A 17335-nucleotide genomic window follows, 5' to 3' on the forward strand; every position below is an offset into this window, starting at 1 on the left:
TCTTTTTTTTTTCTTAAGAAACTTTTTTTTTTTTAAGACAGCTTTGGCTGTCCTGGAACTCAGAGATCCTCTTGCGTCTGCCTCCTGAGTGCTGGTGAGTCTCCTATGTTGCCCACCATGGTGGTTTGAATGATAACGGCTCCTCTAGGTTTGTATGTTTAAATACTTGGTCCCCAACTGGTGAATCAATGTGGGAGAAATTAGTAGGCGTGGCCTTGCGTAGGAGGTACATAACCACTCCTAGTCCTGTGCCTGTCCCCCCACTTCCTGCTGGAGAATCAGGACAGGAGCTCTTAGCTACCACTCCTGCCATGCCCGCCTGCCTGTTGCCATTCTCCCTGCTAAGATGGTCATGTACTTACCCTCCGAAACACTGTAAACTTTCTGCTGGAAGTTGCCATGGTCTTGTGTTTTGTCACAGCAACAGACAAGCAACTCAGGCTGGCTTTGAACTTCTGATCCTCTCATTCCTACCTCTCAAGTACTGGAATTGCAGGTGTAAACCAATAGGCCCCATTTTATACAGTGGTGGGAACCAAATCAAGGGTGTTGTGTATGCTAGGAAAGCTCTCTCCCAACGGAGCTATATCCTCTGTTCATCTGTTTGTGGTTTGGTTTGGTTTGTTTGTCTTTGTCTTGTGGGGTTTTTTTCTTCGTCTTGTTTTTTAGTTTTCGTTTTGCGAGACAGGGTTATTCTGTGTAACAGCCATGACTGTCCTGAAACTCATGTTGTAGACCAGGCTGGTTTCGAACTCAGAGAGCTACCTGCCTGAGTGCTGGGATTAATGGTGTTCGTCACCACAACCTGGCTATTTTGTGTTTCGATTCAGTTATAGTGAGACGTTGAAGGCTGGCCTTCAGCTCACTACATTGTCCTTAATGGTTTCAAATTTGTGTCCACCCTCCTCTTCAGCTTCTCCTGCACTGGGATTACAGCACGCACGGTCACTCTGGGCAGCAGTCCTTTTTTTTTCTTTCAACAAGGTGATTTGAGCACACGTGGTCTGAGAACTTATGACTAACTCAGTTATTATTATGCCACTAACAGTTACTGCTAAGTGGAATGCTCCCTCTGGATTTACAAGCATCAGCTCATCCAACTTTCTCCAGCTCCGCAAAAGAACAAATGGGTACATCATCCATCACAAAGATGAGGAAAACTGAGGAGCGTCTAGGAAGTCACTTGTGCATTCACCCAGTAGAGGGTGGTAACATCACATGTGAACTTCAGTTCCAAGGTCCCAGATTCTGGATGGTGGGCAAACTCGAAAAGGGGACCGGCAGATGGAACTACACAAGTTTCTAACCATCTTGGAAGTATGGACACGTAGGGAGTCATTTAAACCAGAATGGAGGGGCACAGTTTACAAAGTAGGTGCGCTCATCATCCCTCCCTAGGGGTCCCTCCATTTCCTACAAGCAGATGGGCAGGGACTGAAGGGTAGCTCACCTGTGGATCCGTTGTCCGTCAGTGACTGCGAGGAAAGGTCACTGGAACCTGAGAGAGGAAGATCTGAATGAGCAAGACGACACAGGGCAGGGCCGCTAGAAGACCAGACTCAGCCGGCCTGGTCCTCACCTGGGCTCAGCCCTTTGAATGAGGGCCGTCCTCTTTGCTGAGCTGCGGTGAGGCCGGGCTTCTCTCTCTAACTCTTGACAAAGTTCTGGGTTTTCGATTCTGCCATTGATTATGCCCATCACCATTCAACATCTGCTACGTTCCCGGGTAAGGTCGGGCTTGGAGGAATACCCCAGGAAAACCCCATCTTCTTTCCTCCTTCTGAGCGAGATCCCAGTCCTAATGCTGGAGAACCCACCCCTCCTCTCTCGTGCAGGCCCCGCCCCTTTTCAGTCCCGCGCCAGGCTCCGCCCTTTATCTTCAGGTCAAGCTCTTTCCCTACTCCTCAGGGTAGGTTCCGCCCACTCACTGAGCCTCACACCTCCTCTTCGCGCTCTCAGGGTCTGACCCCGCCCCTATTTCCTGTCAAACTCGGCCTGATTCCTCCCACTCGAAGTCAGGGCCCGTCCTCCCCTAGTTTGTCGCTGGGCCCCGCCTCCTTCTTTGCCTTTAGGCCTCGCCTGGTCCCCTAATCTGGAGAACACAGAGCCAGTTCTTTAATTAGGCTCCGCCCATTACCCGCTTGGTAAACTGGGAGCCTCCACTAGGACCTCTCGGAGTTTGCCCCGCCCCTGGGCCTACCCGGCTCCTCCCCCTCAGAGCCAGGCCCCGCCCCTCTCCCCGCTGGCGGCCGAGTCCCGCCCCCTTCTTTGCCTCAGAGCCAGGCCCCGCCCCCTTCTCACTCCGTAGCGGGACGCCTAGCCCGTACCTCGGGCAGGACCCTTCACCATCCTCTGCCTCCTGCCTCGTCTCCCACGCAGTGTCCCCGCCACCCTCATACTCTCCGTACCGAAGTGCGAGTCCTGCGGGAAGCTGCAGATAACTCCGAGTGTCCCGAACACCCCCAGCCCGAGCCCCGCCCCAGACGTTCCACTCCGCTTACCCAAGGCCCCCAGCTCGGGCGCAGACGCTCTGGTAGCGCGGCGACTCGGCATGGCCCGGCCCGTAGGGACGGACAGCCCTCAGGCCGGCTCAGGGCGAAGCGCGCACGAAGGCAAGCGCGCCGACGGCCCGATTTGCTGGGCGATCACGGACCGGGCGAGCGGGGCAAGGCTGGGGCCGAAGGCCGGGCTGGACGCACGGCGCCCGGGGCTGCGGGGGGCGCCGGGCCGGGCGGGCGGCGGGCGGGGGCGGGGCGGCGGAATTCCCCGGCGCCGCCGGCCTGCGCACCCATTGGCTTTCACTCCTTCGTGACGTCACGGCAAAGGGATTGGGAAAACCCCGCTGGTCACGTGATACGGGGGCGGGGCCGGCCGGGAAGAGCAGGCTTGGCACTGCGTAGGGTCTGGTGCCTGTCGCTGCCCATTGCACTGGCCGAGACCACTGAGACCTGCCAGAGTTCACCCGCGCCCTATTCGCAGAACAAGCTGAGAAACGGGCACCCTTACTCCCTCTCTAGGACTTGAACCTGCTGTTTCTCAGGCTGGAAAAGGAAGTCAGGAGCGGGAAGTTAGCAACAACTGATAATTTTTTTTAATTTAAATTTTTTTGAGATAGGATCTTATCTAGCCCAGACTGGCTTCCGGTTCCGCATAGCTAAAGATGACCTTGAACTTCAGAACCTTCTGCCTCCACCTCCCAAGTGCTGGGATGACAGGCGTGCACCACCACCTGGTTTATGCAGCACTGAGGATTGTACCCAGGGTTTCTTACATGTTAGACAAGCCCTCTTATCTTCTGCGCTAGCCCCTTGGTGATCTCTTTCTGACAGCTTCTGTAAAAATCTGTGTGTTCTATTTCTTTCAGTCTGCGTGACCAATGATTCCTGCAACGTATGCTGTATGCTTAATCGAGCACCTGCTGCATGCTGCAGCCCGTAATGAACACTAGGGCACAGCACCTGCTGCATGCTGCAGCCCGTAATGAACACTAGGGCACACAGCACGCCGAAAATCAGGCCCAGTTCCTGCTCCCAGGAGACAGAAACTGCAGCACTAAATGGGATGACAGCGGTAGCTCCTGCTACACAGCAAAGATGGTTTTGATTTTGCTGTGGAGCTCAGGCTGGCATTTGAACCCATAGCAGTCCGTCCTCCTGCCTTGGTTTTCTGAGTGCTGGGATCACAGGGACCTACCATCATGCCCAGCTAAGAGCAACATTTTTCTTGCGATGGAACACATTACACCTAGACTTTGAGAACCAAATGCTCTTAATTCTCAGCTATGCCAAGGTACATAAACAGCCACGGTCCATAAATAATCAGGAGTGTGACTGCTTTCTAACAGGCCACAATTTGATGAATATGAAAATGAGAACATCAAGTAACTTTCAGTGTTTTTTGTTTTTTGGGTTTTTTTTTTTTGCACCAGAGGGGTCATGTACCGGTGTAGTAGGTAAGTCCGGGTGGACATCTCATAATACAAGCCTCAGAGTTGGATTTACCAGTCATACCAGTGCTTTCCTTTAGGTTTTTCCTACTGTCGGGCTGAGGATGTGACTTGTGATAGAATGTTTGCCTAACACGTATGAGATCCTAGGTTGTACCATCAGCAGCAAAATATCGTAGCCAGGTACTGGAGAGGAAGAGGCGGGAGATTCACCAACAAGTAGTGAATTTCTGGGACAATGGCTGCATAGCAGGATCTTGTCTCAATTCAAAGCATAAAGGAGAGGAAAAGAAGAAAAATAAAGGAAATAGGGTATGGTTCAGTGGTAGAGCCCCTGTCTAGAATCCCCCAGTGAAAGATTGGGGTTACTCAGTGGTAGAACCCCTGCCTAGAATCCTCCAGTGAGAAGCTGGGGTGTGGCTCAGTGGTAGAGCACCTGCCTAGAATCCCCCAGTGAGGGGCTGGGGTGTGGCTCAGTGGTAGAGCACCTGCCTAGAATCCCCCAGTGAGGGGCTGGGGGCAGTGAGAGTCCCTTCTTTGCAAGAAGACTTGGACTGGTTGCCCAGCATCAAGAAAGCAAGTGCCAACACCAGCCTTGGATCTGACACAGCAGGACTGTAAACTCAAGAGCAAATCTGAGCACCAGGCAAGATATCTCACATCAGTAATTTCAACACTTGGAAGGCTTAGGCAGGGAATTGCCATGAGTTCTAGGCTAGTCTAGGCTACCAATGGCAAGACCCTGCCTCAAAAAATAAGCAGTCTCTCAAAAGAAGTTGTAATTTCAGGGTCCTGAATCAATTTCTTGTGCTCAAATCCTAGGTTTTCTGGACAGTTATATAACCCCAGGCAATTGATTTTCCCACTCACTCTGGGCTTGAGTTTCCCCAACATCCCCAAGGATGTTGTGAGGGTTCAATAAAGACACAGTACAGCTGACCCTTGTCATAGCCTTTCGTGTGCCTGCACCATTCAAATTTCTAACTCCTTGTCAGGCTACATAAACCAAGCTGGCCTCTTGCTTCCTGAGTGCAAAGATTAAAGGTGTGTATCCCCATACCCAACTTTGGAAAAGCTCTGGATTTCTCATTTGGAGGTACAGATAAACAACAGCACAAACTTCAAAGGGCTATCATGAACATGAAAAACAATTATTACATAACAGTGCTGTGCCCTGCTTTCACAGCTGGAGACAGCATAAGGCGCGTGCATGGTGTTCCCCTTTATTGTTTCAAAGTGTCAGGTAACCCAGACTGGTCTTAGACTCCATTTATAGTCAGTGAGGATGACCTTGAACTCCTGATCCTTTTGCCCCCTTCCCAAGTGCTGGTATTACAAGTGAGTGCCAGCATGCAAAGTCCTGTTTTGTAGCCCAGGCTGGTCAAAACCATCAAATCCTCCTGCCTCAACCTCTCAAAATCAAGGATGTGGTAGAATACAGAAGTTTCTAGGGTTCACGCCAGGTTGTGAGCTTCACAGGGCTGTGATGGAATGTTGGTCCCTGTGATGTATATAGAACTGTCCTGTGTTATATATGCCCGGGGCTCAGGAGCTGCTAACCAAACATTACAGATCCACCCACCAGCACACCAGTAAGGGCTCTGGACATGTTCAGATGTCTGTGAAAGCAAACAGACATGGCGGTCACTAAGACAACCCTAGCCATGTTCTCACAAGTTAAGTCTTGGTCCAGGAAAGGGACCTTGCCATGATGTACCAGTGGGCAGAGCTGCTGGGAGAGCATCAGGACTTGGGGGTTAAGAGGTTTCCTGGAAGAAACACCAATGCAACCTGCAGGTACTTGGGTGGGTCCCATGTAGGGGAGGTTATGGGGCATGCAAAAGCCCCTGAGATCTCACCTGTAGGAGTCTTGTACTTCTTTTTTGTTTTTGTTTTTTGAAACCAGGTTTTTCTTGTGTAACAGGTCTAGCTGTCCTAAAACTAGTTCCTGTAGAAGACCAGGCTGGCCTCGAACTCACAGAAACCCATCTTCCCCTGCCTCCTGGGTTAAAGGCATGCACCACCACCGTCCGATGAGTCTTGTACTCTTCTGAGGACCATGGCAGGTTGAGTAGGAGCCCAGCAAGAAAAATGGGTATACCACCTACCACTACCCTGAGTGAAGGACCTCTGACTTCCTTGCTTGACTCAGCAGGGTAGGGAAGCAGGTGGAACCTTGTGTGGTCCTTGGTCCAGGGCCTCCTAGCAACATGGATGAGTCTACAGTGTCTGAGAAGATAGGGTGAATAGCCAAGTGGCTATCACTTCTCTAGATTCTCTAGAGTGAGCAAACCCAGTTCCTGGTACTGACAGCTCAGCTGGCTCTTGAAGCCATTGTTTAGGGACATTGTAATGCCAACCAAGAATTCACTCTGTACTGCTGCAGTCCAGGTGGTAAACTGGTACAAGACCCATTCAGGAGTCCCCATTGAAGAGTGTTGAGTAGGGCCTGTGCCTCTTGGGGGTGGCCTCTTTATACTGGTAGTGTCTAGTATTCCAGCCCTGCCCGGTTTCATGTAGCTCAACCACAGGGACACTGGATGTTTTCAGCCAGAACTCTCATGGGAGTCTAAGATGAAGAATCCTTTGGGAGGCCCCTTGCAGGGCAGTATCATGTGTTTGGGTACGTGTGCCACCACGTATGTGCATGGAAGCAGACAACACTGCATCTGGTTCCCTCCCTTCTGCCTTATGTGTGTCCTAGTGATCAATATAGACCGTGTGGCCTTCTGGCACAATAGTAGTACAAACCCAGGGTGTCAGGGCTATGTAGCAAATACCTTCACCCACTGAGCCACCTATCTCTCTGAGACAGCGCCGCCATTTGCAGCTCAGGTTAGTTCTGACTTACGGGCACGCACCACCATGACTGGTTTATGCAGTGCTGGGCATCGCTCATGCTAAGTAAGCAGTGTTTAAAAAGCTAAGAAACAACCCCAGATCCGCATTCCATCATTTACCACCAGGTCTCCCTCCCAGACTTGAGCCAGCTGCCCATTCCAGGCAAAGAAGGCAGTGGAGGTGCGATGGTTGAGCTTAAGTTAAACACCCATATGAATTTATTAAATCCAGACTGTGTTAAAGGGTGGCGGTCTGGGAGCGGGGTGGTCAGGGGATGAGGGACAAGATGATGGAGGACCACAGGCATTCCACAGAGGAGCCCTGGCCCCTTCCCCGCCTGGCCCACCCTCGGCGCCATATTGGCTTCATCATGATTCCCGATGGTGCTGAGCTGGCAGGGCGAGATGTCTGCAAATACACAGGAACAGACGAACAGACAAGACGACCCATGGTGTCTTCACATACATACAGCCAGCCCCGGCCCGCCTGGCCCTCATCTCACACACTGGGCCCTGGCCCTAGGGGGCCTCCTGCCGCCCTGGCCCGATCTGTCCAGGAAGAGGGCGACAGGGAGGGGAGGGGAGGGGCCGGGGAGGTGGGTGGTGGTCACCAGGAGCAGATGAGGACCCAAGTGGCTAATCCATTTTCTTGTCCTCTGCTGGCTTTGGAGGGGCTTCCTGGGACTGGCTGGCAGTACTGGCCTCAGGAGTGGCCTTTGGGACTGTGGAGGCATCCTCTTCCGTGACAGCCGTGCTGGACGCAGGTGTGAGAGCCCCTGTTGCACTGGGCGCCTGGGCTTTGGATGCTGCTGCTGAGACGTCTTCTCCACTCATACCAAACTCGTTCACACGGGTGGGGTCAACGCGGTAGATCCACCGTTGGTAGAGGTAGATGAAGAAAACCACATCTGGGGGAAGGGGCTGTGTGAGGTACGTGGCCCACCCCACCGGAGAATGAGGTTCTTTCCTGCCCACTACATCCCATGTCCCTATGTCCCCTGGGCCTCACCGTCCCGCAGGCAGCCAATCCGATACATGACAGGCATCTTGATGACAAAGGCAAACAAGTCATCAATGAAGGTGTTGAGGGCTTTGTAGGTGAGCATTCGCCACGGCAAGTGAGCCACAGACTTGAGCTTGTAGTTGATGAAGAGCTGGGGTGTCATGGTGATGAAACCTGAGGGAAGACAAAGGACACCATGACCAGTCACCCCGGCTCACTCTGCTTTTCCAGCATAGTCTACCCCAGGGTCTTTGCATTTTCTTTCCAACAATTTGTTTTGTTTTTTGAGACAGGGTCTTAGGCTATAGCCAGGATGGCCTTGACATCAGAGATCCTTCTACTTCAGCCTTTCAAGTTTAAGAGTATAGGTTGAGTCATCACACCCAGATCTTCATGTTGTCCCCCTGGTCACCTCTAGGGACTGTTTAGACATCCTTTCCTCAGAGTGGTTCCTAAGCCCCACCTAAGTGCACCCTTTATTGTCCGTACGTATCACTTGCTGTGAATGCTTAGCTTCTCTTTGTACTTTGGGGTCCCCACAACACAGGAATTCCTCTCTTTGACCAGGCCAGAAGCCTCTTTAGGGCTTCCTAGTCCCATGCCTGCCTACACTAGATGGGCATTGTCTGAAATGGGTCTGCCTCCCCTACTGACCAGTGAGCCCCAGTACAAGACTTGGCTGCCATGCTCACTATAGCTCGAGAACATGGGCCTGAGATGGTCTGCTGGTACCAGCCCTCTAGGTGGGGCAAAGTCAGGCCTGGCAGCCAGCTTCAAGGCTGTGGCCTACAAGAATGATGGGCCTGACACTGTGGCAGGCACTCCAGGCAGGGTAGAGCTGAGCCTGCTCACCAAAGGTCAGCAGGAAGCCGTAGAGCATGCTGAGCACCCACGAATACCAGCCCTTGTGCTCCAGGTACAGAAGGCTGTAGACGGCATAGCAGCCCAGCAGCGGAAAGAGGATCCATGACAGGTACCGGAACGCCATCTGTGGGGGTCACAGGACGGGCTGGGGCTGGCTCTGCAGGCCCTGTTCAGTGGCCCTACTCCTTGTCCTCTTCCACCCATACCTGGTCCAGCAGGCTGGGCCAGGGGAATTTCCAGGTGACTCTGGGAACTCTGGACTCAGCCAGGAAGTAGAATACAGGGTGTGATATGGGCCTGGCAGTGATCTGGCAGGCAGGACCAATGGCCCAGCCTGTCTCTCATGAGTGTGAGTGCTTGGAGACCACCCCAGGGCCAAGGGGTCACTCACATCATCATATACTTTGGTTGAAGACTCAATGTAGGTAGACTTGTCTTTGAAGGTTGGGCAGGGGAAGATTCCTGCCACTCGGTGCTCCCGGTCCAGCTGCAACCCAACCGGGAAGGAGGTCAAGGTCAGCTGGGACCTGACTCCTGCCACTCCCCAGTCAGAAAGGCCCCTGCCCTTCCTCACTCCTCCCAGTTCCCCTGCCCTAATGTGACCCAAAAAAATCCCCTGTTGCAAAAATCCCCTAGGTCTTGGGAGCCAGGCAGGCGTCGGGAAACCCCTAGGGACCAAGGCAAGGCCTGGCTGGGCAGGCGACCCCCTTCCCAACCTGCAAGCCCCACAGCAACATGGTGCCTGACTCACCCGGACATCCATGACTTTGGTAATCTTCCAGAGGTCGATGAGGACCCCAATGAAGACGCTGACCTGTACTACGAAGTTGGTCTCATTGTCCAGGATATAGAGGAGAACTACAAAGGACTGGAAAACGCCAAAGAAGACAGAGCGCACTGACAGCCCCTCCAAGGACTGACGGCTGTTCCAGAACTGGATGTCTGCAGAGGGTGTGGGCACAGGCAATTAGCAACCTTCCTTAGGCTGCACTTTCTCACAAAAGCAGAGGGCACATGGGACCTTTTCCATGGTCACATGGGACAGGAACACCCTGTACCATGGGGTTGGTCCCTTGTTTTCTAGTAAGGACATTCAGGTGTAAGGAGACAAAGTTAACAACCCTGAGGTGTACAGTCTTGTACGGCAGAACCCAGGCAGACACCATGTCAGTATCACACAATGCTGCTTCCTGGTCAGGAAGATCCAAAGTACATGCTTGGGGACCTTCTCTTCTGGCCTCCCACTCCAACTATGGGCTTCCTTGGGGCAGAGACAAGCCCTGGTTTCTGGTCTTCATGTGGACACCTGGGGGAGCTGAGTTGATGACATCCTCCTATTTCCTAGTCTCCCCCTGGTGCCTGGCTTCTAGGTCACAGTAGACCTCAGACATACAGGACCCCAGGCCTTTGTGACACAGGAGCATGGACCCTGGTTCACACGACCAAACGTGGGGCTTAGCACACCCCACTCACAAGGTCATCCATCCCTCAGGACGGTGGGGGATCTGGTACAGGGAGCAAAGCCAAGCTCACATCAGCTGCCATGATGTGTGGCAACACCTGTACCCCACTAATCTCTATGCTGTATTGGTTTTATTGTTTAGGGTTTGTTTTGTAGTACTGGGGACGGACCCAGCACACACACAAGATAGGCCAGCCCACCCTCTTCTCTATTCCAAGGCAGCAGAGCACAGGAAAGCTCCCTATGTAAGGCCTTCCAGGAGAGGACACACTGAGAACCCCTCCAGTTTGCCCACCATTTTCTTTTGCTTCCACTGTGCAATGTCAACATGACAGAGGTTCCCATCACTCCTGCCAATCCCAGGAGCTTCAGGACATCTCCCAGCTCCCAGCACTGTGGGCCACAGGCCTACAGCAGAACTGTGCAGCTGCAGGCCAGCAGTTCCAGTCACTAAGCCTCTGCTTCCTCACCTGGAGTTGAACAGAGTGATGGGCTGTTCTGGAAATGGGTAGACGCATACTGAGGCTTCCTGACAGGCAGGGTACCGGGAGCAGCCCCGGGGTTTCCCTTTCCCTTGGCTTTGGAGTTCCCCGCCCTGCTTCCTGGTGTTGCCACCCTGGCCTTGGCCCAGGCAGCAGGCCCAGCCCCTCCCTCAGCTCTGTGCCTGGCAGGGTCACTATCCCTCCAGTCCATGAGGTCTCTAGAGTATAGGTGAGAGACCCAGGCACAAGGAAAAACAGGGAGGAGATACTGCCTCTGCAGTTACCTTGATGTCCCAGGACCCATGCCTACCATTTTTGAAAGCCAGGAACTCAAAGACACTGTGGACGATGGAGACGATGATGGTAAGTGCCAGAAGATATGGGCTGGTCTCCAGCAGGGCCACCTGGGGAGGGGAGCTTATGAGCATTGCCCTGTCACTGCTGTGGCACCTCACTTACAAAAGCCATTCCCCTATGTCCCTGGAAACCCTAGGCAGGACCTGGTAAGACCACTATAGACCTGCTCTAGGGACCACGAGAGAGACAGCATTAGCTCAAGACCAAAGCAGGCCAGGGGAGGGCACAGGAGAGTGAGCTAACACAGGGGTCAGACAGAGAGGTACAAGAGAGAACAGGAAAGAACAGTGTGGAATGGTGGCCCAGACAAGCCAAGCCTAGACCCAGAACACACAAGATGATGATAGGAGACAGAAAGGGACTGAAAAGACATGAGGAGAAAGCAAAGAACTCAAGTCAGGGAGCCATGTAACCAGGGTTGGGGACCCACTTCCTGCCTGTTGCTTGGAGTGGGGAGCCTAGGCAGTTGTGAAACCAGGTCTGGGGGAGCGCTGGGTGGGAGTCCTCACTTCCCCTTGGGCCATGGCTACCCCACACACCTTCACCGAATCCTGTTCCTCATCTGATTGTTCATACAGCTCGTCACCTAAGAAGTTCCAGGGTGACTTGGTACTCTGTGCAGCATAGAGTTGCCAGCGCCACAGTGAGAGCGGACAGAAAGAGACACGCAGTGGAAGGCTGGCCAGGCTCTCATTGATGGGGTAGTAATCCTTCTGCAGGTTCCAGTAGTCATTGAAATAGATGATGGGGTAGTAGTCGCCACTCACGGCATCAAACTTCACATCTGTGGGCACATAGGGTGGTGGGCACCGCTCAGCCGGGCCTGGATACCACATACCATTTCTTTTCTTTTCTTTTGGTTTTTCGTGACAGGGTTTCTCTCTAGCTTTGGAGCCTGTCCTGGAACTTGTTCTGTAGACCAGGCTGGCCTCAAACTCACCTGTCTCTCCCTTCTGAGTGCTAAGATTAAAGGTGTGTGACACCACTACCCAGCAACATATAGCATTTCTTGATTGTGCCAAGAGGAGCAAAGGGTTCCCTGAACCTCCAGGGAAAGCACGCAGTGGCAAAGGCAGTGGCCTTGAATGAAGGCCACTAAAGCTTGTCTCTGGTACAGCTTACACTAGAAGTCATGTGCCCCCAGCTCTATAAAGTAGTAAGAAACCAGGTGTAAACCTACACTCAGGGACAGTCTGCAGGTCATTCCCTGCAGTGGCCAGGCCTTGCCCATGATTAGTATGAGAGATGAGCCAGAGGGCAGAGGCACAGCGTGGTCAGGAGAGCGTATAACTATAAGGGTCAAAGATGGGGTTGGGGAAGACAAGGCCTTGGGCTTTTGGCTAGGCTTACATTGGTCCAGTGGGGGTGGCACGCTGCCCTTCACCCATGGGGTGTGGTCATCCACGATGTTGATAGTGATGTTGGGGTGCCAGTGTGAGATCACTTCCACAGGGCCATAGTCCTCAGCCCTCTGTAGGGAGATGGGAAATGAACGGCAGGCCTCAGACAGACAGTGGCCCCACAGCTACCACTGCTCATGCCCTCCCCTGACAAATGGGGTAGAACATGTCTGGGAGGCTCACGCTGGAGCCCATCAGCTACTAAGCCTGCAGCAGACTTGAGATCCAACCATTCTCTATTTTCTCACCTGAAGGTAGGAGAGGCAGGCTGCCAGGAAACAACGCCTGGCCCAGAGAAAGCACCTTCGCATCCCCTCTCACAGCGTGGTTCTACTCCACTCTGGGACCATGCCTCCTGCCCAAAACTATGGGGAAAGGCAAGCGCATGTGCCTTCTGAAAAATGCCCTGGTTTGCTCAGCCTACCATCTCCAGTGCCTGCTCTGTGCCAGCTGCACAGTGTCCATGTAGCCTCTCTGTTTGCTGCCCCTACAACTGAGATGGGCTCATGCTGTGGTGGCCACATCCCTGGACTCGTCCTAGGGAAGGTAACAGAGGAGTGTGCCACTTGGCCTGACCAAGGTTTATCTGCAACTAGATGACACTAGCCCCTCCTGCTTACCTTGATCATCTCCGGGTCAGCCTCGGTCTCTCCTGTTAGTAGGTTCTTGGTTTTCTGAAATCGCCTACGCTTGTATTTGTTGATCACTGTAGGCAGAGAGAGATGGATGAGGCCTGGAAATACTTAAAAGCCTAGATCCCAGAATGCTGTCCCATGGCTGCTGTGTCCTGGCTTCCCTGTTGCTGCTGACTTCACTTGGGCAGCCCCAATCACCCTCTAATCTTGGGAACTATCACTCCACCTTTACAGAGAAAGACTACTAGAGTCATCTGAGCAGAAAACAGAGCCTCCCTTCTCCAAACTTGTTGGGCCACTCCCTAGGCCAGCAGGGGACATCCATCTGCCTGAAACCCACACCAAGCCATTGATCCCTTCCTCAAGGTCTCCTTCCTGAATGGCGGTGGCCACTGTGTTTTTCTGAAACAGCAACTCACAATCTAGGCTAGCCTTAAACTTGAGGCCATCCTCCTGCTTCAGCTGGGGCTACAGGTGTAAGCCTCCTCTCCTGGACAGTGTCATTCCTCATGGCCCTCCATCATCACACACACATCTGCCTCCTAGTTCATGCAAGTGCCCTGGGCTCAGGGGCAGGCCACACATGGGGGAGTCAGAGGACCATTTCAAAGAAGGCCTGGGGTCAGCAACGTGAGAAGCAAACACGAGAACTCCGACACTGTGAATCCCCAACCACAAGTGGACTCACTTCCCCTTGCTACGGTTAGGCTGGCCAGAATTCCCGCCACCTTGCCTGAGACAAGAGCAAAGAGCCGACCACACCCTCTCAACTTGGATGTCACCAGGCTCTAATTAATGTTGAGAAGGAACCTAGTGGTCCAGTAATCCCAGAGAGTTAATGGCTGAGACAAGAGGATCAAATTAAGTTCAAGGCCAGCCCAAGCAACCTAGTGAGATCCTCTCAAAATAAAAACAGCAGTTGGAGAGATGGCTTGTGAGTGAGAGCACTAGTGTGCAAATGCACCTACAGAGGCAAAACGCTCAAATACAAAAACTCCAATAGTCAAAAAGAACAAACGTGGCTGTCCCAACACTCAGAAGGCAGATGCAGGTAGATCTCTGGGAGTTTGAGAACAGCCTGGTTGAGTTACGGCCAGGAAAACAAAGAGAAAAATTAAAAAAAATTAAAACTGATAAAATGGGCTCAGGACTGTCAGTGGTAGAGCCCCTGCCTAGAATCCCCCAGCGAGGAGCTGGGGTGTGGATAAAAGCACAGCACTTGTCTAGTGTGTGAGAAACCCTTTATTCCCAGTATTTAAGAGGTTGAGGATGCAGGAGGATCTCTTGAGTTCAGCAAGTCTGGTCTATAGCGCGAACTCCAGGACAGCCAGGGCTACACAGAGAAACCCTGTTTTGAAAAAAAAAAACAAAACAACAACAACAAAAAAGGATTCTAATAAGAAATGCCTCAGTCCCATGGGAACAGAGAAGCCCTGTTCTGGTAGGCCAAGCTTCTAAAGCTGCTCCATCCAGTATGGGGTCACAGGTACCTAGTACAACTGGGGTGTGACACATATTCAGTATGACATTTGTTCCCCAATGGGAAGTATCATATTTGTTCTTTCTGTCAATTCCATGTTGAAACAATGTTGAATTCAGCATGCATTTTTCTCTTGGTGTGAATGCGTGCCTGTGTGTGGAAGCACATGAGTGACTTTGTGGGCCTGTGGAGGCCTGAGAAAGATACCGGCTGTTTTGATTGCTTTCTACTTTATATACCAAGGTGTGGCCTTGAACTGGAAGCGAGGGCTTGCCGGGCTGCCTTGGCAGTTTACATGGATGCTGGGGAGACAACTCTGGTACTCACTTTAACTACAGAGCCATCTACCTGGCTACTGTCTTTGCTTGTGATCTGGCTATATGGCCTAGAACGTACTATGTATTCCAGGATAGACCTGAGCTCACCTCCCACCTGCCTCAGCCTCACAGTGTTGGGATTAAGGTATTTACTAGCATGTGTGGCTCAGTCCACTTCAGTCCACTTCTGGCTGTTGTCACTATTGATAGGTAGGTAGTTTATTTCCCTATAGACTTTTTACAGCAGTTAAGTTATAGACACCTCCTCCACAGACAGTGCTGCCCCAGATCTTGGGAGAAAAGAGGGCTGTTTTTTTTTCTCCTTTTTTTGGGGGGGTGGGCAAAGGGTATCACACAGCCCACACTGGCTTTTAATTCCCTAAGTAAGCAAGGATAACCTTGAACTTCTGCTCCTCCTCTACCTCTCTGAGGCTGGAATCTGGGTGTACACCAACACACCTGGTTTGCTGCACAAAAGATCCAATCCAGGGCTTCCTCATGCTAAGCAAGAACTCTGCCAACTGAGCCCCAGCCTTAGGATGCAGCTGCTTTCAAGTCCCCTGCTCTGTGTCTGACTCTGATCAGCTCCTTCCCTCCACTCCAGCCAAGCTTATCGTCACCTTTTGTCCAGCAGTTCTATGCTCCACCTGCCCAGTCTTCCCGCGCCCCTCCCCCCCTGGTTTTTTATTTGTTTGCTTATTTGTTTTTCAAGACAGAGTTTCTCTGTGTAACAGTCCTGGCTATCCTGGAAGACACTTTATAGCCTAGGCTGGCCTCAAGTTCACTGAGATCTGCTTGCCTCTGCCTCCCAAGTGCTACAATTAAAGGCATGCACCACCACTGCCTGGCCACCTGCCCTTTCTTACTCTTTGCTTTTGCTGAGACAGTTTCGCTAAGAAGCCTAGGTTGGCTTTAAACTCCCCACTCTGCCTCAGCCTTAGCCCTCAACTCCCTAGCTAGGATGCCAGGCATGCATCACACCCAGATTCACCGGCTCTCACTTGCAGGTCTCTGAGTGTCCCAGAGCTAGGAACAGACAAATGAGGCCAGTACCTGTCTCATCAATCCCCAATCCTCAGAGCACAGGGTTCTTGCCCGCTCTATAGGACTGAAACTTTGCATGTCACACTCCAGTCATGGTCCACCAGGATCAGAAGGGAGGCAACTTACTCCGGGACATGTGGACAGTGGCAAGTCGGCGGTACAGGGCCTTCTGCCGAGGGTCTGGGTGGAAGCCACTCTTGGTAAAGTAGACATGGATATAGATGGATCCATTCTGCTGTACACTCTACAAGAGAAGGGAGTAGAAAATGCCAAGGCTGCTTGTCACTTGCCTCCAGCTACTTCCTGAGGACTCAGGGCATAGAGGCAGCTGACTGGTTCTGCCTCAAGTGCTGGAGCAAGATAGACTGAAGGTCAGGTCCCAGATGGACCGAACACTGAGAGTTGGTCCTGGCTTCCATAAGCTCAGGTTTCCTTCACAGGACTTAGTGCCTCAACTGTGGGATGCAGGTCATCCCACCACTGCAGCAAGGCCTTCCCAGAGCATCCAGCCAAGGAACTTGCCCACTAGCCTGCTCTAGTGTGTCATGATGCCCATCACTACACTTCACCGCACTGCACTGTGACAGGGTCATGACATGATCCTGCTTTGCTGACGAGGCTCTGGGTGCTCACATACTCAAGGGTTTGCAGACAGAGTCAGAACCCAGTTGTTTGAAAGCCATCTGTGGCAGTATATGCCTCTAATTCTAGCTGTAGCAGGAAGATTGAGAGTTTGAAGCAAGTCTGGGCCACGAAGGAAGATCACATTATGATAAAACAAAATAAAACAGAAAATAACCAGACTGTGAGCCCATGACCCTCCTTGCCGCCCCGAACTCCATGTGCCATCTCCTGCTGGCCCTCTGGCCTAAGGCTTCCTCACCTTAGCTCTCCCAACTGCCCAAGAATGGGGACTTTAGGGGAGGAAACCCAAGCTGCGAAGGGAGGAGGTGAACTGTGCAGGGCACTGGGGAGGAAAGGAGAGCCCAAGTCTTCTCTGATGTTCAAACAGAGCTCGGCCCACATTGGGTCCTCCTCTCCAAGCTCCCAGGAGCTTCTTGGGAGGTGGGAACTGAGTCCCCACGACCAGCTTACTGGTTCCCATCCTTTTCTGAACTGCAAGAAAGGGCCTGGGATTGACAGTACAGCCAGCGGTATCACTGGAGTCACAGAGACCGTGTCCACTCAGTTCCAGCCACTGAGAGGTGGGGCATTTCTCTTCCCCCATTCCCAAAGCCTGCTGGGTACAAAGGACAGGAACTCTGCCACACCGTGAGTTCAAAGTCTGCCTGGACAACTCAGCAAGCCCCTAGCTCAACATGTAAAGTAAAAAAACTGGAGGTCGAGGTCATGTGTGATAGCACATTTTATAATCCATGGAGTTGGGATATTGAGGCAGGGTTCAAAACTAGCTTCTGTTACATAGCAAGACTAACCTGAGCTACACAGACTACCTCAAAAACTAAAACCAGCTTCTGTTACATAGCAAGACTAACCTGAGCTAC

General features: G+C 52.3%; 2 protein-coding genes across 2 annotated transcripts in view; both read right to left on the reverse strand.

Moving 5' to 3' along the window:
• The window catches only part of Relb (RELB proto-oncogene, NF-kB subunit), a 27215-nt gene extending 24494 nt beyond the window's left edge, over positions 1-2721 (reverse strand). Inside the window, exons 1-2 of the mRNA XM_005370302.2 lie at positions 2502-2721; positions 1451-1498 (exon numbers count right to left, since the gene is read on the reverse strand). Coding sequence (XP_005370359.1) covers positions 1451-1498; positions 2502-2553 — 100 coding nt within the window. The 5' untranslated portion in view covers positions 2554-2721. The remainder of the gene's footprint in view (positions 1-1450; positions 1499-2501) is intronic.
• A 4255-nt stretch (positions 2722-6976) lies between these two features.
• Clptm1 (CLPTM1, transmembrane protein) overlaps positions 6977-17335 on the reverse strand; it is a 30738-nt gene continuing 20379 nt past the window's right edge. Inside the window, exons 5-14 of the mRNA XM_005370304.3 lie at positions 15957-16074; positions 12975-13060; positions 12305-12425; positions 11494-11738; positions 10908-11001; positions 9405-9595; positions 9045-9140; positions 8642-8777; positions 7796-7963; positions 6977-7694 (exon numbers count right to left, since the gene is read on the reverse strand). Of these exons, the coding sequence (XP_005370361.1) occupies positions 7423-7694; positions 7796-7963; positions 8642-8777; positions 9045-9140; positions 9405-9595; positions 10908-11001; positions 11494-11738; positions 12305-12425; positions 12975-13060; positions 15957-16074 (1527 nt within the window). The 3' untranslated portion in view covers positions 6977-7422. The remainder of the gene's footprint in view (positions 7695-7795; positions 7964-8641; positions 8778-9044; positions 9141-9404; positions 9596-10907; positions 11002-11493; positions 11739-12304; positions 12426-12974; positions 13061-15956; positions 16075-17335) is intronic.

This window comes from Microtus ochrogaster, unplaced genomic scaffold, assembly GCF_000317375.1.
Source record: "Microtus ochrogaster isolate Prairie Vole_2 unplaced genomic scaffold, MicOch1.0 UNK74, whole genome shotgun sequence".
Lineage (NCBI taxonomy): Eukaryota > Metazoa > Chordata > Mammalia > Rodentia > Cricetidae > Microtus > Microtus ochrogaster.